Below are 26,466 nucleotides of genomic sequence, written 5' to 3'. Positions count from 1 at the left end.
CAAAACATGAGGATGGCCGTGAGGGCTGGCTCTTCACTACATGCTCTGCTACCTGGATGTAGCCTGAAAATATCATCTGCCAGGTACAGTGATGGGACTAGCACATCCCATGTGCAGCTGGGGAAGCTGAGGTGTCAGGCTTCTCCAAGATTAAGGTTAACAAAGTTTGGACTCTTTTGCTCATTATGATAGACGGTAGTTCTTGCCTTTCTAGCTGATCTGGAGACACACTAATTTCTTCAAAATTTGCTAGTTTGATCAGCTAAATCAGAATCATTAAGACTGACACAGCACAGACAGGATGAATAAAGATCATTCATTCCAGGAAAAGACGTAGAAGAGAAAAAAAGTAAAAGAAACCCCCCAAATTCAAGGTCATCTGCCAGCTGGATTAGCCAGTTAGTACAGAGAGAGCTTCTGAGGTGCTCCAACCAGAACAGCTATTTATGTGTCTCTGCCCTGCGCTGTGCCCATTAGCTTGCTGTACAGAGAAGTCCAGTCATGAGGCAAAAATACAACATTTGATATTGCTGTTGTTGCTTCACAATTTAGTGTTGCTGCTGCCAGAGCATTAAATGTTCCGTAACTGGTAACTGCCTTCTGCTAATGCAGAGACATTTCTAAGTTATCTCAGTGCTGCCCTCAGTCCATGCTTGCTCTCTGTCCATTATGACCAGTGGGATTAGGGCAAGCAGATCCTGTGCTCCATGGAGACTTGCAAAAAAACCCAGGTATTTTGAGTACACAAGGAGCACTGCCCTCTGAATTGTGTCAGGACAGAACTGCCAGGTAGGTGTTCACCTGGTTGCTGGTTTGCATGCTCAGCGCCAGGGTGTGAAACCTCCCTGGGTACCTGTGTATTGGGGATGTTCATGTCACACCATGGCCACAACCACAGCAGGTCTTGCTCATGTACCCCAGGACTAGAAGAAAACACTTCAGGACTCTTGGGGAACAGCCTCTGGGTTCAAATGATTCCTCTGGCCAAGAGATGCCAGGATGAAGCATCAAGAATGCTTGGCAGCATGGAGAGAGGGATGTGAGTATTCAGATAAAGCTTGAGAGGTCAGTGATTACATCTTTAGGTGAATGTGCAGCTTTTATGGGCTTTTGATGGCTCAGGGTGTCTTTTATGAGGCAAAATTAATGCAAGTGCTTCTCTTTTTACAGTAGCCACATCGTCCAGGAAATGAAATGCAATAAGGGGAGCAAAGCTCATTAGTTTGCTGCCATAAATATTTCTCCAAGGTTTCAAAAACCCTACAACTAACATAAACATAGACAGAGGTAATTACAAATAAACACACATATAAAACCCAGCTTTCTACCTAAAAACATGGTCCAAAATATCCCTTTTTGGCTGTTCACAGATGTAGTGACCTAGACATAAGGAACCTTTCCTATAAATGGTGACATAAACTGAAGCCTGAGGAAAGAAAGCAGCCAGCCTATTGTGAAAGTGGGGACAACAGAGCATGGAATATAGTTACCACGGTTCCAGCTACGGATTTTTGAGATTCACCCTCAGAATTACATCTTTTTTTGGAACAGTTAGTAGCAAAAGCTGCCCCAGCATGCTTTCTTCACACTGCAGTCCACCTCTAGGTTGTTGTTGTTGAGTGAACTTGTAGACACTCTGAGGCAGAGTATATAATCTTATCAAAACTATCTCAAATCTTCAACTTGTGGTAGCTGAAAAAGGGGAAAACTTGTCAGGTTTCCGAGTGAGGTCCATAAATTTCATCACAAGATAACTTTCAAGAGAAGGATGGTAATGGGAGAAGGTGGAAGGAGTGGATCAGCACCCAATGTGTCAGCATCATGGACCCTTAGAGCTGGGCACATGGTGTACATAGGAGTCTATACACTTTTTACTCAAAGTTTATCTCTTAAATATTGTGCATTTAGTCAGAATAGATTCAAACACCAAGAATAAAACATGTTTTGTAAAACCAAAGCATGGCTTCCTTGCCTGTCTCTGTGGCAACTGCACTGAGAGATGGCTGTGTTGCTGCCACACTGGCTAAATAATATATAATATATATATAATAATGAGACAGCAATGTTCAGGCAAAATCAAGCAGAAAGCCCAGGATCCAACCCAGTCTCCTGACTCTGAGAACACACAGCAGAAGTCACATCAAGTACAGCAGTTTGCTTGTAATCTGCTCTATAGGAATATTCCCTACAGACTCCTGATAAACAAAAAGCATCTTGAAGCACCTCTTCTAAACTGCTTTTTTAACAGGTATTACCATGAGTTTAGGTGCTCTGTCTGTTCAAGCAAGAGCACAGTCCAGTTCTACTCTGAATGCCAGGCTGGCAGCCTGCAGTAATGAGTTTCACAGGCTGATTACTTGTTGCATGAAAAAAATAAATACATTGCCAGCAGCTGACTCAGAGAGGCAATGGGCAAAAAAAAGTGCTGCTTTTCTTCTCAGAAAAGAGGGAGGGGACAGGGAAGGAACAGAATTCACAGTCCTGCCTTGGGATTAACTTAAGGGAGGAGAAAGGCATGGAAATTTCGTGGCTGACCTGGTGGAACAGGACATGAACATGCAGGTTGTAGCTGTTCTAAGTTACAAGTCCTCCAAAGGCCTTCAAAGGAGGGTCTTGAGAGTTTGTGTTGTTATTGTTCTGCAAAAGCAGCTTTGCAGCTAACATCCTCCTAAAGGAAACCTGGACTTCAGTTGTGCACGTCTGACTTCTGCCGTGGTGTCACCAGTGTAATAATTTTACACAAAATTAGGTGTGTAATTGTGTTATAGTTTGCTTGGATTGTCTAACAACGAAGCAGGCAGCATTACTGCTGTCACATATGGACTGCTCCAGGGCACTGGCACTATATGGGAGTCTGAGATCACTCTGACTTTTGGGGGAAGAAAGACACCCTTTTTCCTTCTCTAGCACCCCCTCAGTGGGCCAGACCCCTCTCATGTAGCTCTCACACCAGTGGTGCTCCAGCAATTTGATCTGGAGTTGTGAACCTGCCTCCCAGCCCAGGCAGGTGTCCCTGTTGACTCAGACAGGCAGCAGAAGCTTCTGATTACCTCTAACGTGTGCCCAGTTTTTGCTTATTTAAGAACAAACTCTCTAATAGCATTCACAACCATCTCCTGATGGGCTCTGGGACAACTGAAGCTGTGGCAGCACAGCCAGCCAGGCTTTCCTGCACCTGTGATGCCCTAAAGGGTGCAGTAGCAAATACATATATATATATGTATTTTATTTTCCAGCATTAAGAGGATCAGGCTGGGACAGGTCTCAGAAAAATAATAAATGTATCCTCAAAGCTACCTGCTCTGAACCCTCCCCCCATTGCTCAATGCAGGAACATGGGCTCAGTCAGCACAGACTTGGCAGCCAGTGCTGAGCTGTCTCGGGTAGTGTAGGTCCTGTCTTGCACTCCAGAGTGAGGATTAGACCCAAGGCACTGTGATTTCTGGCCATGATCACTGTAAAAACACTACTTAGTCAGTGGCTATACTGATTAGATACTGGTAGATGCTATTTCACCATCTAAACTATAGTTATTTCAGGGAGCAAGTGCCTCTTTCTGTTGCTTAATCCCCACCACCTAACTGCAGTGGTTGTAAGGAAAGAAAAAAATATTTTTGGCTCTCAGAGGGCAGTGATAACCACAGAGTCAGGGGAAAAGCAAGGGGAAAATCCCTTCCTTCTTCTTCCCTTCTTTTGGGCCACATTCTTGTTCAATCTGCTGTGCATGAATGCAGCCCAAACCCTTTGTCACCATCTGTTATTTCAAGCAAGGTCCCTGCTACCAAGCTCTAGTCCCAAGCCAGCATCTCTGAGTATTGCAGCAGCAGGATCCCAGCATGGAGGTAGTCACAGGGTCACCAGTTTGGCCAGTTTGAGTTTGGCCTGGGTCTGTGTCATGGTGAGGCTCTGGGATGATTCCAGATGGAGAGCCTTGTCCCTTGGCACCCACCAACCTGTGTGTGGATGGGTTTTGGCTCCTGTCCATGTCAGAATTCCCCTGCAGCCACCTCTTTCAGATTTAAGTATTCTCTCAGGTTCACCACTATGCAAATATTGAAATTATCCCTTTGCATGGTTATAGTGAATTACAGATTTTTTTCAGACGAGAAGCACTGAGGAATTAATTTGCCTACTCTGTTGACAGCATCAGCATCCAGGTTTATTTTTTAGTGAGCAAAAGAATGGCTCCCAGTGTATGGAAATCTTTGGCATTATAGTATTTGCTACCAGGAATATTTCTGTTTCTTCTTCAGCCTTATTCTGAATGCAGTAAAAGCACAAAGTGCTGTGCCATGAAATAATGTGGAATACGTCCCTCACCAAGAAGGCCCCAGTTCCAAAAGACTGAGACTTTGGTTGAGCCTCACTAAAACCAGGAGCAGTTTAGGAGGAGCTGTGAGGGGAGATGCAGCCCCACTGGCAGGTCCTGTACAGCCTGTGCTTTCAGCCCAGCAGTAAAGTTACCATCTGGAAAGATGATTGGCCACATTCAGTTCATGTAGGGCAACCAAAATCTGCTCTGAGTAACATAGAAACAGGGACTGTACCTTGAATCAGGGCAAGAGAGCAGCAACACATCTCAAGATCCTTTAAATTCTATTCCTCATTCTATAAAGTCTAATTGAAGCACAGGGTTCAAATTCAGTCCTTAAAACGAAACCTCTCAGACTTTCCCCCTCTTTAGAAGACCCTGAGAGAAGGTAGCAGGCCTCATACTCTGCTGTGAAACAAAGAAGCCCCTAGGCAGGAATCTAATTGGTCTGGCCAAATGGCTTTGGGACAGTTGTTTCTCTATGGGAAAATGATATCTTTGTCACATCTGCAGCATTTCCACAAAATGCTGCATACACATCCCATACTTGTGACTCATTCAGACACCTTCCTCAAGAGCCTCATTGCACTGAGAGCTGCCATACAACCAATAATTTGTAGCAAACTTGGGTGTGTTTAAACAGTAGACATATTCTACCCCAAAAATACCGCCAGAAGGATATTGGATGCATCTCATTAGCTTTTTTTTAAACTACAGGTGATTTCTTGCCTGTGGTACAAACCCTTTACAGTGTGGAGCACAGCTAAGCCTGGTTAGCCAGGATCCCATTTTACCAGTGGGGCTGATGAGATTTCTCTTTCATTCCCACCCTCAGATCTGTCATCCCCATTATTTTGCATCTTTCCTTGGGTTAACAAATGATCCTCCTTCAGACCAGCCTGGGCACAGCCACAAGGGATTTGGCACACTGCATCTAATGTGGTCTGCTGCGTTGGATGGGCAGTGACAAAAATTATCCCTCTTCCCCCAGGTCCTTCCAACGTTCCTCTGCAGCGAACCAAGACGACACTGGGCAACCCTTTAAAATGTTTATTTGGACCAGTGGCCGGAACTCTACAGATTACAAACAGGATGAGAAAAGGTAAATGGCAGTTATGCTGATTGTCACTTATGGTTTTGAATCTTTAGGAGTGTGGCCTGTAGCCTCTTTTCAGTGGTGGCACTGGAGAAGTAGGAGAAACCTTGGGTCTCACCCCCAACCCCAAACACTGCTCTACCTCCCACAGAACCAACCGATGAGCACCTGGGACAATATGCCACCCAAAACAGAGCAGAGGGACAATGCCAGAGCCATGGCCAAAGTCTTCCTTGTCCCCAGATCATCAGCAGCATGCTGTGACCACCTCTGAGGTCATTGCACATTTAAAAGCACACTGATCCCCAACCACAGGTTTGCAGCCCCAGCTCCAACTCCTATGAAGCCTTTGCAGGCTTGAACCCCAACCCCTGCTTCCTGCCATCAGCTACCACCACTCCTACATCCCCTCCAGACAACAAGGCACTCCTCTCCCCCAGCCAAATCATTGCCCTTTTATACATCTGGATGGTGCATCCAGCTGGCAGAGATGTCTTCTATTGATATGTATGAGTGTGTGTGAGGATGAGCATGTGCTCCATACACTGCACAGGATGACAGCTGGAAAGTGAGCTGACTGCTGGTATCCACCAGCTCACTAGCGGTGTTGCTAGAGGGAATAGGCATAAAGGACACAGAGGCATAAATGAGTTACTGAGTCTCCCACAGGAGCAGGGAATTACACAGAAGAGAAGGGAAGGAGAGGTTTTAAGTCCACAGACAAAGGCAACACTCAGTTGGGATGAAAGAAGTCAAATATCACTGATGAAAGAAAAACTGTCAGTAATGCTCAGACTCATCCTTCCAAAATCTCACTCCTTTTTAGTGAGATTTGCTGGACAACTTGTCTTCTCACACCAGACACGCTTCCCTTTCTTTTCTTTTCTTTCCCTCCCTTGACTCTTCTCCTTCACTTCCCCTTGCAGTAACTATTAAATGTAATCATAAAAAATCAGATGCTGGTGAAACAAAAACTGAGGTTAACGTATCCACAGTGCCAATTAGCAAAACAAGTTCTTCAGTTATTCTAATGAGAAATTACTGCTGGCATCTGCTCAGGGCTGCAGGCAGCAGGGATGCCCTCAGGACACTGAGTTTCTTTGGAAAATTTGTCCATTTGCTCAACTCTTCTGCAAAGCCTTCCTAGGTGTTCAGCTCTATGGATAATCCAATCTCAAGCAGATATTTCAAAGCTACAAGGGTCAGCTTTGCAGCAGGTTTCCACGGACTTTCTGTTAGAGCTGGTTATCTAACTGCCTCTTGTACTTCTGCAAGTTTCCTCTTTAATTGCATTTCCCCTAACTCTTCTCCTTCCTTAAGACATTGTCATGGGCAGGATGGTCCAAGGTTAGACACTTGTAGGAGGTATCTGCCCACACATTGGGCTGGCTGGAAGCTCTGAGCTCTTGATTAGCTTGGCTTTCAGCTCACACCATGCCTTTCCATGGGACTTATTAATTAGGGCTGAGTGCTAAGCTAAACAGGGCTCACCAGCATCTGGTCAGCTTAAACCCTGGGCTGAGCTCACCCCTGTCTGACTGCAGAAATAGGGAGTTAGGGAGCAGTGCCTCTCTACTTACACACCAGCCACAGTAATTTCAGGTGCCTTTTCAAGCCTTTGGGTGGGTTTATTTCCCAGATGGTCCTAGAGAGTCATACAGAAGGATTTATTCATACCCTGTGAGTGATTAATTAAATTCAGGAGGGATAGGGAGGATGAGAAAATGGAAATAGGAAAGTGCTGACCACAGCCTCAGGGCTGCATTAGGAGAGGTGTGAAAACAGAGCAAGTGCTGCTGGTGGGAGAAACTCATCCACCAGCATCTGACAGTGATTTTAACACTTGTAAGGTCACCAGCAGCATCACTTTGTGAAACAAGCAATGCATTTTAGAGAAATGTCTTCCCCTAAATGACACTTTCCTAGACTGCAGACAAGAATGTCAACTGGGGCCGCAAAATAAAACATGCCACAAGCTGGTGACTTTCAAGGAGTCCCCCCATAATAATGCCCTGTGCAGCAATGGGTCACTGGCTGTGGATGAATCCCCTATGTTTGGGTGGAAGGCGTCTCACAGGCAATGGCTTTTGCAGGATTCAATAATACACAATATTTTAAGCTTGGAAAACCAAAGCACTGGTTTGGTTTGTCTCAGATCAGTTCAGTTTTGTGAGGAAGAAGGATGGAATTGAGTGAATGAAATCTGGTTGCATTGATGGGAATTCTTCCACAACCACCTCTGAGTCTTTTGTGAGAGCTCCAGAGAGATTTCCTGTTGCCATTGCTCTAATAACAAAAATTGATACAGCTAAATATAGCCTGTAAAGAAAAAAGTAAAGGCTTCTGAGCAGAAAAGTCCCCGAGTATTGGGAATTCTGCAGGTAAGTTACAGGAGTTTTTCTGACACTTGTATTCAAGAATGTCTGATATCAGTGAAAACCTCAACATGAAGTAATTTGAGTGACATCTGCATAACATCTGTGATATCAGAGAGCTGAATGAGAATTCAAAGTCACTGAATAATGCAGGCAGGCAGAAATTCCATCTGACAAGCCCCATGACCATTCAGTGTGAGAGGAGACAATATCTATTTGCTAGGGAAGGAAACTGAGGGTAGATAACCTGTGTATATTAAGAAAAAAAAAGTCATTGCAGGTGCCTGTTTAGTCTAGGTTTCCAGGAAAGAAAGTAGACCCCCACTGTAGTGCTCCAAGACCTACTCATTTTTCAGCAAAACAGGAACTGTTGTACTGGCTCAGAAGCAGCATTACTTTAGCCTCTTCTGTTCTACTGGGCAGGGCCCAGTTGCAAGCCCTTGGCATATTGGACCCTAAGTAATGCATTCCAATAAATTAATCATATCTCCCGAGCTGCAGTCCAGTCCTGCACCAACAGAACACACAGGATGCATATGACATACCTCATCCTTCACTAAACCTTGTGCTAAAGGTCCACATCCCTCATGATGCCAAAGAAAGGTCTTGGCTGCAGCAAATAAGAGCAACTCCCCAAAAGATGTAGACTTTCTTATTAAGGGCAGGAGGCTTAAACTTGCACCGTAATACTCCTTGACTGACTTGTGCTAAGTAGCCTGGGCTGCCTAATTTCATTACCTAAGTCCTTCCTAAGCTTTCTTCTGGAGATCATGTAGGGAGCTGCTGAGCACATTGCAGAGGGATCCCTGCACTGCTGCCATGCAGAGAAATGGAGAGGGAAAATTCTGCTCTGTCCCCAGCAACTGTGGTCACAGCCAAGATTTCCTCTCTGGCAGCTCTGCCCAGGTAGAGCAGTCAGCTCACATCCTCTGAGCAATTTGGCAAAAGGAACAGTGAGATTTAGCAGGGGAAAACTTCAATTTGGAAACATTCAGGAGAGCAAAGACCTTTTGTCCTTGGAGGCTTGCTTTCTATTAATTGTCTTCATACAGGGCAGAGAGACCCTGGGAGCTGACAGCTGGGACTTCTTTAAAAAGAAACAGCCCCCCTTGGTGTTATGTTTGGGGAGTTATCCCAGGTAGTCTCAAGTATTAGATGGAGTCATCTAGGGGAGTAGTGTCTGGGATGCAGGGATCTGTACTTAAACACACTGCAGCAGTCAGTTAATTGTGGCTATGCAGCCCTGGGATCCAAAATCAGCTGGCTAAGCACTGCACTCTTCCAGCTCACCAAGCAGAGAGAGGTCCCTGGGCTGTGCCAGAAGTTCACTCGTACACAAAATCACCTCCCTGGAGCAGCACACAGACATGGGGAGGCCACCACTGCCATTCCAGCTGAGGAGATGCTGAGGCTGCTCTGTCAATAACAAGATGTTCTGCCCAAGGTATCACATCCCCCCAAAAAATGGTGCTCTCATGGACAAAAATGCCAAGTCTCGTAATAGCAGATGGTCCCAGTGTCCTACAGAGCAAATTGTCCCCTCCCCAGTGCAGGCAGGAGCAGGAAGGAGGGGGGAGGGCTACTCAAGGTGTCCCTTGGGCTGCCTCGGGGTCGGTGCATCCCACACCACCACACACTTCAGCCTGTGCTCTCCTCCTGGCTCCCAGCACAAATTCAGAGGAAAAAAACCCTTCATGAGGAGCACCAGGCTACCACTTCCCTGTTGTTCAGGGCTTTGAATAGCAAATACTGGCAAAAGAGCAACCCAAGGAGCGCTCTAAGCACGGCCCTGAGGCAGAGCTTCATTTAGGATTATTTACCATGGCAGGTGAGTGTGGGAGGTGCACCTGGCAGGCAGTCACTGCTCAGCAGCCCCTTTGCCAGTCACCTGCCAAATAGATCATTTCCACAACACACCCTTCAGTCCATCCTTTTTTACCTTTCATTGCACATCTCTTGGCTCAAGGCCATGTGGGAAGTGTTGGTTCTCAATTAGCTATTTGTTTTTAAATTGTCCATTTGTATCCCTTTTATGTCCTAGCTGCTCTGGTGACATGAGTGAGCAATTGCACTGTCTCTGTTTTATGTCCAGGCACTGACATAAGTTATGCTGTGTGATCAGTTAATGTGCTGGAACTGTGTGACAATCTCTGGCCTTCCTGCCTGCTTCCATTTAGGAGCAATGCAAATCCTAATAGCATCTCTCAGAGTTAAACTCAGTTTGATAAATAATACTAGAAAAGTAATATTAGGTTATTACTCGGTGTTACTTCTCTGAAGGCAACTGCATCTGCCAGTTCATAATTTTTTTTTTCTTCCCAACACCAGAGAAAAATCTGGCAGGCTGAATTACCAGTCCATTTCCAACTAGGAAAACACTGACAAGCTTTAAAGGATAGATCTGAAGAGAAAGCGTGGATATCTAAAGATGTAAATTACAGTTTTTGAAACTGTAATGAAGTAACCTCAATGGGTCTTAAGTAAGGGAGACTTCTGACTACTGTTCCATCTAAGCTAATTTTTTGCTATAAACCCCTGGACCATATGTGCTATTTCTGGCTATAACTTATCATCCAAATACAAATTCAATTCCCGCTTCAGGAATAATACGGTGAAACCTATTTTCTTGTTTCTTCTGTCTTTATGTATGATTTTACATCTGTCTTAACTCTATTTCTTTGTCCCTCTTGGTGAACATAATTTATATGGTTGGTCTGACATGCAGTGCTTTTTTTCCAAGGTTGAGTGAAACTTGGCGGTTTCAGCTTAAATGAGTGGTGGGCTTGCTAGAGCCCAAAGTGAAGTTGATGTTGCTCACCTGCCATTTTGCAGACAGTAGAAGAAGAACTTCTTCCACGTTTACTACCATGTCCATGTTATGGTGGTGCCAGGGCTCAGAGGTGTGCTGTTCACATGCTTCGGGTGCTGCATGGATGATTCAAAAGAACTGTAACAGAAAACACAGGAGATTTTGACCAGCCTCAGGTCTGTAAGTACATTTTAAACTCACAAAGTTTGAGTGTGTTTGAAATGTACTCAAATATTCCCTGCTTCGTCATTGTATCCTCATGACCCATTGAATCATCAAAGGCTCAGAGATGAAAGAAGGACTTATGGCTAGAAAATGCAAAGGACTCTCTGCTGAAGGGGGAATGGTTTGTTGGATCTTCCTTTTTTTTTTAATCTCAGAACAAATAGCTTTGGTGGATAAATTTCTGCGAGGGTTTTCACTGTAATGAGTAACTGGGCTTCCAGAAAGCTATTTCGTAAATAAAGTAAATAAGCTCCCAATCAAAAAGCCCACAGAAATCAATTGCAAAATCCCCATAGTGTTTCATGAGCTCTGAGTCACGCTCAGGGTGGAAAATTTCCCAAACCACAGTCCTGTAGGGAATCATAAAAGAATATGGTCCTTTCAGATAATTTTAGTGACAACTGGCTATTTCCTATCAAAGACCTGTCACCATATTCAACTCAAGAAAAGACACCTTATATATCTAAACATCTTCTAGTGGCCTAAGATGGCACTGACATGTCATATTCACCAATGCTATCATTCAACTGAGCCAACAAAACTGTACTAAAAAAGGATTTACTGAGCTAGCACAAGTATTTAATCCTTATATTTGCCATAAGAGGCTTTTACCTTTTCAGAAATGGCTGTAATTTATTTTGGAGATTAATAAGTTTTCACCAGGTCAGACTGAATCCTGAAAAAGGACATCAGAGGATCCACGAGATGGGTATGGAGGTGGAACTACCCACCCTAGAGAGGGCTCATTGATTAAGTATGAACTTCACATAAGAATGTATTATTTTCAACCTCAGAAATATTTACCAAAAAATCAGGGATCACGATCTACTGGACAAAAAGAAAACAGTCACAGCCCTAAAAGCTGGAGAAGACCGGGCCATACTCCTGGGGCTGGCCATGATGGTGTGCTCTATCATGATGTACTTCCTCCTGGGAATCACCCTCCTGCGGTCCTACATGCAAAGGTAATTTCATGACACTCACCCTTATCTCACACAATCTGCTCCAGCTGATTTCTTGTGGCTTATTCTTGTTACTCTTTTTATTAAAGTTTTCTAATTTTTCCTTTGGTCAACACAGTGCTGATTTTCCACTTCCCTGCCCCAGGGTAAAATACCCACAACTGCAGATAAAGCAAGTTGAGTAATATCAGCATAAGCAAGGGAAAAATTACATCTCTGTTTGACAAAATCTTGATCCATAGGCTTTAGATTTGCCACAGTTTAAAACCCATGTAATATCTGTATCAGCTGTCTGGCAGTCCTCTGAACCCTCCAAGTGCCTCTGGGGCTGTTGCTACAATGCCCAGCCAAACACAGGAGAAAACAGCAAAAACATTTGGTAGCCTCGAGAAACAACACGCTTTCAAATGAAGAATGGAGAATTAATTTGTGAAAGAAATCAAACTGCTTTGTAGCATGTAGTTTTCCATGTAGGGTATTGCTTTCTTTTTAACAAGTGAAATTCTCCTGAAATACAGTAATTCGCTGAAAGTGAAAGATGATCTTTCATCATTACTGCACTGCATTTAATTTTTCTGAGGTCTTTTCTGCCATGGAGCAGGAAGTTTGGCTTGTGATTCATTAGCAGCACTCAAAATCAGTTTTCAAGCACCAGCCCTATTTAAAATCCAGCCCAGACTTTAATAAGACTGTCAACATTGTTTCTTCAGCCCTGATCAGTGAGGTAGCAGAATGAAATAAGAGTAATTTGGGATCCAAACATTAGTCTGTTGTGCCCAGACTCACCGAGCCAATATCTGGCATGTTTTGGCTTATCCACCACAGGCTTCTTCTTCAGGCATGTACCTACAGTTAACTGGTGTGAAAATCCTCAATTATATTGGTGCAGCTCCAGGAAAATGTTCCTTCTTGACCTTGTAACAATGAGGAAAAAGTAGTAATGCCTGAGGATAAAGTGCACTGGTTTGCAGCATCTTATTTGTGCAATAAAGGTGTTTGACGCCTTTAAATCCAGGCAAAGTTTAGATTTTGAAAACAGAGATCAAGACCTGTTAAAGTATCCAACAGCATTTGCTTTTCCAAACTGCTCTCACAGACCTTTCAGCAGTATCAGGGCTGGCTAGAGAGGCTGCTAAGGTCAACATTGCCCATGTGGAAAGAGATGATTTATATGAGAAACTATGTGAAATATTGCCAGAAGATATCAAAGCACCTCCAAAGTATTAAATATTCCATCTTCACAAGTTTCTTGTAGGTAGATGTTACTTTATTACACCTATGCATGAATAAAACAGCAGTCAGAAAGGTGAAACTGAGGAGAAGATGACAACCCAGGAGTCTTTGCTGTCACTTCTCTTAGCACAGTCAGATCTCCTTATGGGTTATTCTCCTTTACAGACAACAAAATACTGTCTGGGAAGGGAAAAAATAAAAATCCTTTCACTTTCCCCCCAGAAATTATAGTGTAATTTAATTTAAATGTGTAACAGAGTATACAAGTAAAATCACTGCTGAAATAAAATACCAAGAGAATTAGTCAGAAATCTTTGATACTTTGGTACTGTGATACTTTGTACTGTGCCTTTTGTAGGTTTGGCAAGGCAGGGTGGGGGGCAGGAAAGCCATGTAGGGTGTCAGATGAGGGGTCCAGGGGGCTGAGGGGGATCCCTGGCTGAGACCTTCCCCCCAGCCCATAAAGAGGCTCACACAGAGCCCTCATCTTGCCCTTCCCACTGCTCTTGTCCCTAAGGAAAATACAGCCAGAGATTTTTAAATACAGGCAAGGAACCCAAGGGAACATTGCCCAGGCTCCATCGTTCCCATTTTAGCCTCCAGTGAGCTGGAGATAAGCTGAAATCCTCCTGAACAGTTACAGACACTGACTTCACTTACAGAAACCCAGCAAGCTGCCACTAGAAAAAAAGTCTTTCCATAGGTGGAGCCTCATGCAGTACCACTTGCATGGTACTGTGCCTTTATGATTATGAATATAAATACCCTGGTAATATAAAGTCAGACTCCACTTTAAGTTGAACTGGACTTTGTCTTTAAACATTGTAGTCCGGTATCTCCCTTTCATTTACACACAGGCATAAGTGAATGGACTTTTTTTGTTCCCAAAGTACAAACCTTACATACCACAGAATAATGTGTTGTCTGCAATGTGCAACATGAGGAAGTCCATCCTTTCCTCAAAGCCCAAAACATGTCCTGTCTCCTACAAGGTGCTCCCTGCTTTATCCCTGATGAAAGGTCTAAGCTGCGTCAGGGTATAGTGTTTGTTACCCATTCTTGCCATGCTCTAACATCTCTTTTTTTCATTCTTAGTGTCTGGACAGAAGAGGCTCAGTGCTCACTTCTCAATGCATCCATCACAGAAACCTTCAACTGCTCATTTAGCTGTGGTCCAGACTGCTGGAAAATCTCTCAGTACCCCTGCCTCCAGGTGTATGTTAATCTCACCTCTTCTGGCCAGAAGCTTCTGCTCTACCACACTGAGGAAACAATGAAAATTAATTCTGAGGTAGGAGCACAGAATATAATTTCTTCCTAAACAAGTTTCTGGAGGGTTGCTCACCTTATTATTCCCATTCCTTAGTTTAAATCAGTATAAGACTTACAGCTTCTGCTTCCCTGGTAAGTACAGAGCAGAGAAAGCAGAAATCAGTGCACAAAGTGAGCTCACATCTCTAGAGGGAGCAGTTTTCTACCTTCATCCCATGCAGGATGGAGGCTGGAGCTTCCTTCATCCTTTGCCAGTGCAAGCATTGGTTTAGAGGCAGGCACAGCATTGAGCACTTGTCACACTGATATTCTCATGGAGCTGTGGACAGGTCACTTCCCACCCAAGCATGGCTCCACATGCCTGGGAACACTCCAGTGATGTGCATGGAGCATCCCTGGAGCTGAGCCTGGAAATGGCAGGGCCAGGGAAGGTAATGGGGAGAGAGAAGGGCCCAGTGTCTCACAGAAGTGATGCTGGGGTCAAGGTATCACCCTGCAGATGTTGCAAAAATGCTGAATGTTTGCAGATCAGGGACTATCAAGTCAAAAGCAGCAGCATTATAAAAAAGAGTCCTTGATTGTGGGCATGTATAAGCTAAGGAGTCAGACTGTCTTTCTTGCACAACCTCTCTGATTCCAGACAGTGAACCAAAAAAACTGATTTTTAACAATTTTGCAGAATTCCTCTCTCTGCTTCAGCAAGTACAAAATCCAGCATAACTGTCTAGGTGGGATAGAGATGGCTCCTGCCTGGAGGCTCTGCTGCCCAGCAGGCACAGGCACAGCTGAGCTGCACACCCAGGCAAGCAGCTGCCTCTTCACAGCTGGCTGTTTGTTCCCTCCACATAGCAAGGCAAAATGGCACTAAGGAATAGCCCTCTTCCCACCTTTGTCTACAGCCCCTGGGTGCTTAAGATTGTAAGCTGCAGGGATGCAGCTAATTCCTTAGACTTTCAAGTGCCAGATTTGCTTTAACTACTTGGTTATCCAAGGTTGCTGCACCCCCAACTATGGGCACTTGACAAAGTGCAGCCCATAACAGCAGAGCCCCTGTTCAAGCTGCTGACAACATAACCTATTGTGTTTCTATTTATGGCAGCAGTTCAGTAGACCAAATTACTTCTGCATATTAAGATGAAGCAATATTAAAATCAGTCAAAGCACAGAGTGCTTGCACCAGGCTGGTTATTCTGCTGGATAATTAGCTCCTGTGGCTGAAAGACAAAGTCCTCTGGATCTGAAGTGTGGAGAAAGGAGCACTGCCTTCCCCTCTGGTGCAGTGGTGCAAAGAGGGGGCACTCACTGTTTGTGAAGCCTGTGGCTGGACAGATCCCACTTGCTGCTGGGGCAGGAGCAAAATCCAGTGACACTCATGCTGCAGTTAGGTTCAAAGAGGTCAGCTCAGTCTCGGTGTTCCAGTGGATCCAAATAAATCAAGAGATTCAGGATAAATCTCCACCTTCTGTTATTGATGATTTTTGCTCGCTGAAATTCTCCCAGGCACCACCTCCTCTTAATTTAATGTACGCACAGTTAATACTTTTCCTGCCCAAGGTTGTTTTACAGGTTAAGCTCTGCTCTCAGGAGGATTCCCAGGTTTTCCTGACATACTGTGTGCTATGTGACCTGAATCCAAATGCACTTTTGAATGGAAGTTTGCAATGCCCATGAAATACCTGGCTTTTTCATGCTTGGTGGGGGTCTGCTGGACCTCCAAGCTCAGATCAGCACAACCCATCCCAAGTCCCAGGACAAGTGTCCCCTCTCCCCCAGCTGGAGAAATGCCCATACAGCAGGACCAGCAGCCCTGAGCATGGCTGGTTTGTGATGCCCCAGCTGTGTGCTACCTCCTTCTCTCCATCCAGCTACCCAGTGCTGCAGTTCCTATCTATCTCTTTGCCAAACAAACAAACCAAAACCCTATCCCTGGCTCACTGAGCCCTGGAGACATAGCAGGGAATGGTGCTTACCCTCCGAGGCCAACACCAATGACCTTCAAAAGGTCAGCATTCCCTCACTGCACACACTGAGCAACATCCCAAGCCTATCTCTCTTCTCTCCCCTCCCAGCTAGGACAGATGGATCAAAATGCACTTTGATTTTAAATACTGATTAATCTCAGAGACTTACTGTCTAACCTAGCTGTCAGCTCACAAGGTGAGGTGAGGAGCAGGTACAGTTTATATTGAGATCTACACCATGCTGCTGTCAGACTCTGGTGGGAATCAGTGGGAAGTGAATGGATATCAGTCAAGATGCTTGAGTCTTTGCCAGGAAAGCACACAAGGCTTTTCATGGCTTTTCCTTGCTCTCACTGGGCATACTTATGCCTTTGAGACAAGCCCAGCTCCTCATCAATACTACAACCATAGCAGTTTAAACACTTTCACAGCTACACTTTCCCTTCTCAGCTGTCAGAGTTAAATCAGCCAGTGTTCCCTTGTGCCTGGACCATGGAGCCAGGCTGTCACCCTGAGGAAGGGCTGAGGTGGTTAGAAGCCCCATTTTGATCTCATATTATATCATTTTCATTCTTTTTGTGTCATCGGAGAGACCGCTGATTTATATCCATGCTCTGTGAGATAACAAGCAGGCTTTAATCACCAGAATCACTGTTCTGCCAGCTATAACTGCCCAATACTCACAAAGGATGGGGGATCTCATGGTTTCCCACCAAAGGTTCAGGTATTTATAACCCAGGAGGAGTTTGCCTTGTTTAGGGGGAGCAGCAATGTTCAGCAGTGGTTCCCAGCAGACCCGTTTCTGGGCTGGGGATGGAAATTCAGTCTGCAGGATTTAGTATCAGCCCAGTGCAGACACAAAGCTCCTCCTTCAGCCCTCAGCTGAAACCTGTTGCACTTTCCAAAAGAGATGTACAACTATGTCCTGACCACTTCTTCACAAAGATTGCCACAGCACATCTTATCAAAGTTTCCAGCCCCAGCTTCCAAGCTCAGTGTGACAGGGACATACACCCCAACACAGACATATGACAAGAACCCTGCATTTCACAGCCCCTGAATCAGGGGCTTCTCTGGCAGTCAGGTTGTCAGTGTAACTTTGTTGTCTTAAATGAAACTGCCTCCAGCTTTCCTGGAGGATTTGTGTGATCTCCATCCTTGGAGATATTAACAACTCAACTGAAGAAGTCCCTGAGAAATTCTGCACAGAGTAGAGCATTGGACTGGACATGACCAGAGGTGGCTCATCCGGGCTACATATCCCATCCTTTAAATAGAAAAGCTGAGCTGGCATTATAAGAACAAATTCTCTCTGTAACTGCCTGGTATGTCCTCCTTGTGATCAGATTGCAAGTAACACAAGAACTGCTTTTTCTCACAGTATATCACAGAATCCTCATTTGAGGTAGAGAGCCAGATATTGTTTACTTTCAGATTTTCAGATTCTCAAGTGTTTTGCAATGCAGAGATGTAACAGAACAGCACAGATTCAGTAGTCTGCCTTCACAGGTACAGCATAACAATTGTGGCTAGAAAAATTCCATACCAGGCAATGGAGAAAAGTAGATTAAGATCGAACCAAAGAAAACACTCAAAACATCCTGTTATCCATGTCCACCTACCCATGATCTGTGCACAGCATTCCAGAGCCAGCCCTGGGCTATCCCTGGGATCTTGCTGGGGAAGTGAAGGCATCAAAGGAGACCAGGAGCATCCCACAACAATGCACACAGAGAGTCCTTGTGCTGAGGAGCTCCTCAAAACTGAGGCCTGGGTGTCTCCAGGAGCTCAGGAGAGCTGGAGCAAGGCAGATAGCATGCAGAGTAATCTTGTGAGTGCTTGAGACACTGCAGCCTGGAGATTTTCATCACAAGGAGCCTGGCTGAGAGACAAACTACATCAACCCCCCTTGCACAGCTCTACATCAGAGCTTCATCCTCCCAGACCCTCTGGGCACAGGCAGCCCAACACTGATGGTGGCTCTGCCATCAGGTGTAGGAGGCAACAGCTTAAGTTCTACTGCAGTACCAGGTACCCTTGGGAGAATCTTGGAGAATACTGACTGCAGGAAGCCAGGCCTCCCCCTGCTGCACTCCGGGGATATTTCCACAGACCTGAAGTACTGTAATCTGTAATAATTTGGGCTTTTATGTGCCTGCTGTTTTCCAACAAGAGGGGAGGGCCAGACTTTGGCAAGAGTGTCCAAGCCCCCATTTAATCTCCTCACTCAGGATAGTAACAGCTGGATCTTCAAGAAACAAAGATGCATAGCACCAAACTTGCAAGAAGAAGAAAGCAACAACCAAGAAAACTATCTGAGCTATAGGTACTGCTGTTATGACTGTGAAAGAACATCATTTAGTAAAAGGAAATGACGGAAAAATTTCTCCAACTTAATATATTATGATCTATTAAAAAGCCATAGGCACTGGAAAAGGGCTTCTGGCTTTGGACATTTAAGGCAAAGCTGGGCAGAGTGCAAGGGAATATCCTGGAGGGAGCAGCCCTGCACCAGCAGGAAGATGGATGATATATTACTGCTCTGATATTTTCCATCTTTAATTTCTAGAGCTCTATGAAATATTCATAATGGCATCACTGCCACGCACTGTCTTTAATGCTCCAGTCTGCTAATGCCAGAAAATCTTTCTGGGGTGCTTAAAACCATATTCTCTGCTAATAAACTTGCCAATGAATCAATCAAATCCTATTAGAAGGTTAATCCTCTGATCATTATTAGGACTAGGGATCTATGGAAGTATATTACAAAAGAGTCACAGCCTAGTCATGAAAAAGAATAGAGGAACATTTATAAAGTATATACACTAAAACAATTCCAATCAAAAGCCCTGGGTCCAATAATTTGATTCAAAATGTCTTTTTTCCTCATAAAACTCACTCTCATTACATTATGGGAACATTTGTATAAAGGTGTCTCAGCAGCCTTCTCCTCTGTGGGTGAACTCCTGAGCCCACCACCATCACTTTGATCTGATCCAAGTGAGATTTAAACTACCAGATTTGTGTTTACAGAGAGTCTATTACCCATCTAACCAGCAGCATATGCGTGCCACTTAGGATGAAGAGGTACTTCATCAGTTCCATTTTTGCATGTGTAAATTAGAAATAATAATTTATTCACCTATCTCACGAGGCCACTGTGTAGATTAAAGCATTAATGTTTGTACAGCACTTGGAGGTACTCCAATGGGAGATTACATAGATGTTGAAAATATTGAATTTTGTCTGATAAATTTATTATTAGTTTAATAGTTTTCCATTCTTATTACGAAAAGCATAATCATTCTGAGATTTTTCTGCTTGCCACCTGAAAACAGACATTATATTTGGTTTGGGGATGCATTTTTTCTCCCTCTAATTTCTTCCCAGTGTTCCTACATACCCAAGTGTGGAAAGAATTACGAGGAGTCCATGTCACTGGTGAACGTTGTGATGGAAAACTTCAGAAAGTACCAACGCTTCTCCTGCTTCTATGACCCTGAAGGTGTTCAGAAGAATGTGATATTAACCAAACTGTACAGCTCCAATGTGCTGTTCCACTCCCTCTTCTGGCCCACCTGCATGATGATTGGGGGAGTGGCCATCGTTGCAATGGTAAAGCTGACTCAGTACCTTTCCCTCATCTGTGAGAGCATCCAAAGGATCAGCAGATAAAAACAAAAAAACTTCTCTGAATTTCCGTGCAGCGAAAATACTGTTTTCTCATTCTTCACCAAAGAACCTTAAGTTTGTAATGTGCAAGTCTGTTATAAGTTCCTTACTATATTCTTATAAGTAGAGCAATAATGCAAAAGCTGTTCTATATGCAAACATGATGTTATAATTATGCAGACAACTGAAAAAATACTGTTTTGTGTTGACTGTCTATATGATCTTGTTTTATGCTGACACTAGTACTACTTTCTCTTCTACAGCCAAAATAGGGCTCAGTGTGACCATTTGCCAGGCTTACTCACTTGACATTCTTAATGTAAAGGATTCTGGGGGAAATTCACCACTGGACAAAAGGCAGCCAACCTCTTGCACATCACTGAGATCTCACATCTGGCTCAGTCCATTCAATAGATTTGTGGCTTTGCTTATTTATTGTTGGTTACAGGAGGGGAAAAAGAAAAAAAAAAAGATTTGATAAGAGGCTTTCATGGCAAGATGGCACAAAAGGGATGTATTGAGGCCAGGATAAGCATAGAGTATTTCAGTATTTTCAGTCTAAGCAGGACATTGTGATGCTTTGTGTTTGATCTCCCAGTTCAGAAGTAAATTTTACCCTAGAGTATTTAAGGTCTTTTGGAAAATACTTCGTAGTTTTATTTTACTTAGTGTTATAGTTTCCTTCTGTCTTATCAACATCATCTTTGTCACTTGCAGAAGCTGTAGCCAAAAAAAAATCACCTTTTCCATTTGCTATTTCATTCCGAGCCCTATTGATGGAGATGGGACCAGAATACCTTAAGTAAAGGTTTATGACTCATTTGTCTTGTATTTGCTACCATATCACTGTAAAGAAAAAAATAACACAATCTGCTATTTTTTCATTTTTTACTTCCAACTATTTTAGATTTTTTTACTTGATATATATACAGATATATATATATATAAAGAAGAAGCTATATTATATCTAGTTGTGTATTGGAACCTGATTATGGGTTTTTTTCTTGTTTTTACCAACTGGAAAGTCAACAGTATAACTCATGTATTTATAACCTTCATCCTTGGATATTACCATATAATATGGAGGAGCAGCACTGCAGGATCTTATACAATATTCATGTTGTTGTTTTAGTCAAAGGTCACTGTTGTTGTGACATCAGAATTGAGAAAAATCTCATCCAATTCCATGGCTCTATTAAATGAATTGTTAGATAATCATCTTGATACATTCGGAAATCTTTCCTGACCTTAACTCAGTATACAGTGCTAGCTGACTTGAATTACGATTTTAAAAGGCCCAGATGCAATGATTTATTGGCAACACTGAGGATCTCATAGGCAAAGATATTGTCCAATCTGTCAAGTATTTACCATGGGGACCTTGCCAGTATAATTTCATGCAAACTATAGTCACGATTCCCGCATAATTTCTCTTTATCCCCCTGTAGAAAACATTTCTTTGTGTGTTATATTTTAAAGACACCTCTCACAGTTTCTCACTTTGCACTCAGCCTGAAGGACAAACAAATGCAAGGCAGCTCCTGTGAGCACCCTGTGAACTCACTATCCAATAACTCAAGGAAACCATTTACAGGCCTATTCAAACCAGGAAACCAACATTTTTTTCCCCCCTCAAAAGGACTGCAAAACAAATACTCTGCCTGCTTCATTTCTATGTAAGTACCTTTTGGCAACATAGCATTAAAAATTAAGATGTTACAAAACTTTACAAGTCATGCAAGTGTAACATGAGCTGTAAAAAAAAAAGTTTTCAGCAGTGCAAATGAACCTGCAATCTTGTAATCAGTACTTTAATTTTCCTTAGGTAAATAAATTCCTGGAGGGTGGGGGTTTAATCAGGGCTCCAAAAACACGTAATAAAAATATGAAACTAAATCTCCCAGATTTCAATATCTTCTGCCTTCAAATCTGGCTTGTTTCGTCTGACTTTTCTTAGTAGCAGCTTCTATCACCAAAAAATGAGGAGTGCTGAAGCAACCAGGGAATTTGTAAAGGTTTCTTCACTAAACTGTTGTTTTGATCAGTCTGTGGAGTTCACAGAAACCATCATCAGTGGCTCAGGACACCCTCAGCATCAGTGAGACTGGAGTCACAAAGTCTTCAGTGGACTGATGCCGCAGCAAGGACGGGGACAACAGTTTGATGCAAACTAAATCCGTTTATTCGTATCCTTACATGCAGTTATATACCTTTTCTTATCCCACTATTTTACAATGGTGATTTACCCAAGGAAAGAAATCGCACCTTATCTATATCACTAATCCCTTCAAGACAATCTCACAATCAGGGGGCTGCATATTCAGGAAGTTCCATGCTTATCTAGCATAGCTCAGGACTATGTTTATCCCACGGTTTGTATGACAAACAGCTTGTCTCCATCGGTTGCTTTGCACTGTCTGTGCATACCACCTTTGTATCTACATCCTGACAGCAACCTTCACCCAACTATTCATCCGCCACCAGAGAGCGTGACACCCTTGGTGACAGCATGGATGGAGAAAGAGATGGGGGACCTGAGTCCCACTGTTATGGTCCCCCACCCCTCCACTGCACAGGCATGTAGATATAGGGATTCCTTGTCTGTGCCCATGACACAAGGGGCTCCAGGTGCTCAACATTGTTACAGAACCTTATTCTGCAGTTTTCACCAAGAGTGATGGAGGCGAGACCCCCACATCCAAGGAAGCATCTAGACCCATTTTTAGAGAGTCCAGGTGTCTCCCAGGGCACATTTTCATCCTTAACAAAGTTGGTTGCCCTTTAAGCAGAAAGGTTTGGTCTGTGGCTGCTTTTGCCATCCTCAGATCCTTTTTTCCATCTCTCCACCATCAGCTCAGTTACCAATGCTGAAGGAAGGACCACGCTGCCAACTGTGGTTCACAAATCAGAAATGGTACACAGCCTCTCTAGCAAAAAGCTGTGGTGGTTTTTCATCACCATTACTGACACCAGTGCTGGCCATTTATGTGACAATTTCCACAGCCTGTGATTAAATAGCTCTTTGGTTTTGTGTGTGTGACATTTTAAGCACTTGTGTTTGCTCCTCTTGGTTCTGGTGGCAGGAAAGATGATTGTTCCTGACATTTCCACATCAAGCACAGCTTTCAACAGGTTGGGCCATAAACATTTCACCAGCCCTCCTGTGGGTGAAACATCTTGACACTGTTGCAGTCTATAATCATTGTGTTGACATTAAGGGAGAGATCTGGTGGATAGCAAAACAACTTGAGGAATCAGAGGATGAGGTAAAACAATAATTCTAAAGGGAACTGTGCCTGGCAAAGTTCATACCCTGCTGAAGTGTCAAGATTTTGACGACTCCTGCTGCCCCAAAAAGCAAGGTAGTGTTTCAGAGGGGATATTATCTTGTGCTATTCCTTTCCCTATGTCTATTTTAATATCACAATTATCTCCTGATGTTCCTGCAGGCAGCTCTAATGAAAGAGAAACACAGTAGTGAAACTCAGTGATAAGCCAAATATATTGTGTTTCTAAGACAGGTCTCGATTCTTTCAAGCACAAACACTCCACCTCCTGATGTCCAGGCAGGGCATTCAGCATCAGTGCTGCAAAACCCCCCAAATGGAAACACAGGTTATGAAAAGAGCAGCATTACAAAGCTACAAGAGGAATCCTTGTGGTGTTTAAAGCATGCACAAGTATTGCAGGTGCCAAATTCACATGGCCTTTTAATACTTATTTTCTCAATTAGTTTATTTATGTCAGGTCTTATTTCTATTCTGGAATATGTAAATCTGTAGCTGAAATGTGAATATCCCTGCTGTAATACTCTGAAACTTGGCATCTTGCAGCCAGCTTACTAAATGTCACCATCCTGGACAAGGGAGAGCTCATTTTAGTTTAGATTTCCTAATTGAGGAGGTGCCATTTTATCTCAAAATGTACCCAGTGTGCTAGCATTCCCAGCTCCAGCTTGAGCTGAATACAGAAAGGAGAGTGATTTCAAACACAAGGGACAAGAGGGGAACAAGTCCCAAGGTAAGACTGGGGATGCTGCTGGCTTTGTGGCCTCATCTCCATTCTCATCACCAGTCACAGAGGAAAAGTTCAATGTAAGACTGATGTAAACCAAGCACAGTCCTGCATCTATGTGACTATAAAACCTATGACCTACAGCAATACAACTGCATTGCCATAACCTTTAGAGGGAATGACAATTTCGGGGTTAACAGCACCTTAAAAATTGGTTAGCTAATTTTCCTTCTCTTACAGTCATGCCCTTATTAAAATAGCTGCAGCCATTCAAGTGGATTGAACCAGTATCTTTGCAGTAATCTAATTTTTTGCATAAACTCTGAATCTAAGTAGCATTAGCTCTCCATTAGCTGCTGTACTGCTCATCATCTATCAAAGAACTGGGGAAAAAAAAAAAAAATCAATTTTTCTGCTCCACTGAACACTTGTCACTTCCCAGCACTCAATTTTTCAGAAAGAAACCAGGAGTTTGTGGTGTACCCAAGCATCTCAAAACTGGATACAAACCTTGCCAAATTCTTTTGTTGAGCGGGGAAGAGTGAAAAGCAGGGGTAAACATCAATTATTTTGTTTCAGTGTTTTGAAAACAAGATGCTTCCATTTTTCAGTTTCAGTTGATGTTGCCTTTAAAAATCCAGGTAGATTTCTTACTAGGAAAGCTTGAAAAATGTAGTAGCTCCTCTGACATGGGAAAAAAAGCTATCTGCAATTGTTTGGTTCACAGAATGTTTTGAACATTATTTTTGGGGGCTGTCCAGCAGCATGCTTCCTTTCTTATATTTTTCTCACTCATCAGTGAGGAGCAGAATCAATCAACACAGACATAGCCAGCAGCAGCCCAAGTTGGGCTCCAGACAGATTCAGCTGATCATCACCTCAGAGAACAGCACTGACCATTACCATGAGTAAAGCAAAGGACAGAACCAACCTCAAAGAGGTTAAGTGCCTCAGAGCAGGAGGCACCAGGAAAGAGGATGGGAGCACTGATCCATGACCATCACCTGTGTGGGGCAGCAGCTGCCAGACATCAATCAGCTCCTCTCCTGGGTGCAGACATCCCTGCAGAAGATGCTGCTGCTCCAGGGGGCAGTTTGTGCATACTCTGTGCATTTGAAACCAAACCACCTTTTATGTTGTTTTTTAACACAAAACGGGATTGCATGACCTGACCACTCAGCTGTTTGAGCTATTGTTAACTAGGGAGGTCCCAGTGGGCAGACCCCATAGCTGGTATGGCTGGGTGAGTGAACTCAACAGGTCATTTTCAACCCAAGAACACAGCCAGCAGTCCTTGGCTGTGCATCATCTCTTCCAGGCTACATCCTCTCACGTTTTTGTCCTCTGACCATGTGCCAGTCCCCTGACAAGCCCCATCCTGACGCTGCTGCATGTAAAACAAACCTCACTTCACAAAAAGGACTTGTTCATCCTTTAGAAATGGTCTGGAAAAAAGATGGGAAATGCTGCCAGGTGAATTCACACCAAGCTTTTTCAAGTGAGTTGAACTCCTCCAAAACTGAAAAATGCTTTAAAATTAGCAGAAACCTCTATATAAGCCCATCTATTTTTTTTAAGTTCCCCATTTTTGTGCAGGGAGTTAGATTAATATGTATTTTTAACTGAACTACATTTATTCATGTGAGAACTTAGCATATTTCAGAGACTAGAGATTTTACAGTAATATAGAGAATAAGAGGTGCTCCTTCTAAAATGCTCTGCAAACTCTATGTCCAGCAATATTAAAGCATGCTCATTCCCAGGCAGAAGAGCACAGAAAACTACACAAAATTTCACCTTGAATGGAGTGATCTGTCACTATCCCATTGAACTCTTTTTATATTGACCCAACTTCTTTTTTTTCTTTCAGTTTGCAGAAAATTTTGAAGCTTTTTATTTTTCATCATATACACCAGATAGGAAAAACAGTCAAGTGTTAAGAACATGCTTTCCACACAGCTCAGGCTAAAATGTTCAATGTCTCCTAGGGTAAATTTTCCAATATACCATGTGGTAGCATTTCATGTGGGAAATTGTCATCTCTCTCCTAAAAGTCTCCAACCTGGCTATTTTTTTGCATAACTGGAGTTAGTGTCCTGTATCCCATTACAAAAACACTTCATAATATCCAGCCACCCACACACTTAACTCCAGATGACAAGCAAAGGATCTCTTGTGCTAGAGACTGCTGGGCAGCTCCAGACCCAAAACCAAGTGGGCATGAAGGGAGAGCCCTTTGAAACCCCTCCATGTGGAACTTGGGGTTTTAATCACCACACACATAAGCTGTTATATTCATCACAGATTCAGTAGGAAGCAAAGCCTGATGAGTAAGCAGCAACACCTTAATCACTCCCCTTACAAGCAGGAGTTCAAAGCCATTAATACAGCAGGACAGCTGAACAATATGACAGGAGTTTGCTAGCACTGCAGACGGCTGCAAAACTCAGCACAGAGGAGTTGTGGTGTAATTCCTTGCAGCTTCCTTGGCACCACTTTGCCATATGCTTAAAGACAGGTAGGAAAGTATGTAAG

The 26,466-nt window shown here is 43.4% G+C and overlaps 1 protein-coding gene across 1 annotated transcript in view; it reads left to right on the top strand.

Moving 5' to 3' along the window:
• KCNMB2 (potassium calcium-activated channel subfamily M regulatory beta subunit 2) overlaps nt 1-20,799 on the top strand; it is a 44,461-nt gene extending 23,662 nt beyond the window's left edge. Inside the window, exons 3-6 of the mRNA XM_008497731.2 lie at nt 5,304-5,414; nt 11,612-11,782; nt 14,108-14,303; nt 19,636-20,799. Coding sequence (XP_008495953.2) covers nt 5,304-5,414; nt 11,612-11,782; nt 14,108-14,303; nt 19,636-19,920 — 763 coding nt within the window. The 3' untranslated portion in view covers nt 19,921-20,799. The remainder of the gene's footprint in view (nt 1-5,303; nt 5,415-11,611; nt 11,783-14,107; nt 14,304-19,635) is intronic.
• The last annotated feature ends 5,667 nt before the right edge of the window (nt 20,800-26,466 follow it).

This window comes from Calypte anna, chromosome 9 (genome assembly GCF_003957555.1).
Source record: "Calypte anna isolate BGI_N300 chromosome 9, bCalAnn1_v1.p, whole genome shotgun sequence".
NCBI lineage: Eukaryota > Metazoa > Chordata > Aves > Apodiformes > Trochilidae > Calypte > Calypte anna.
This window is presented reverse-complemented; position numbering and strand designations above follow the sequence as displayed.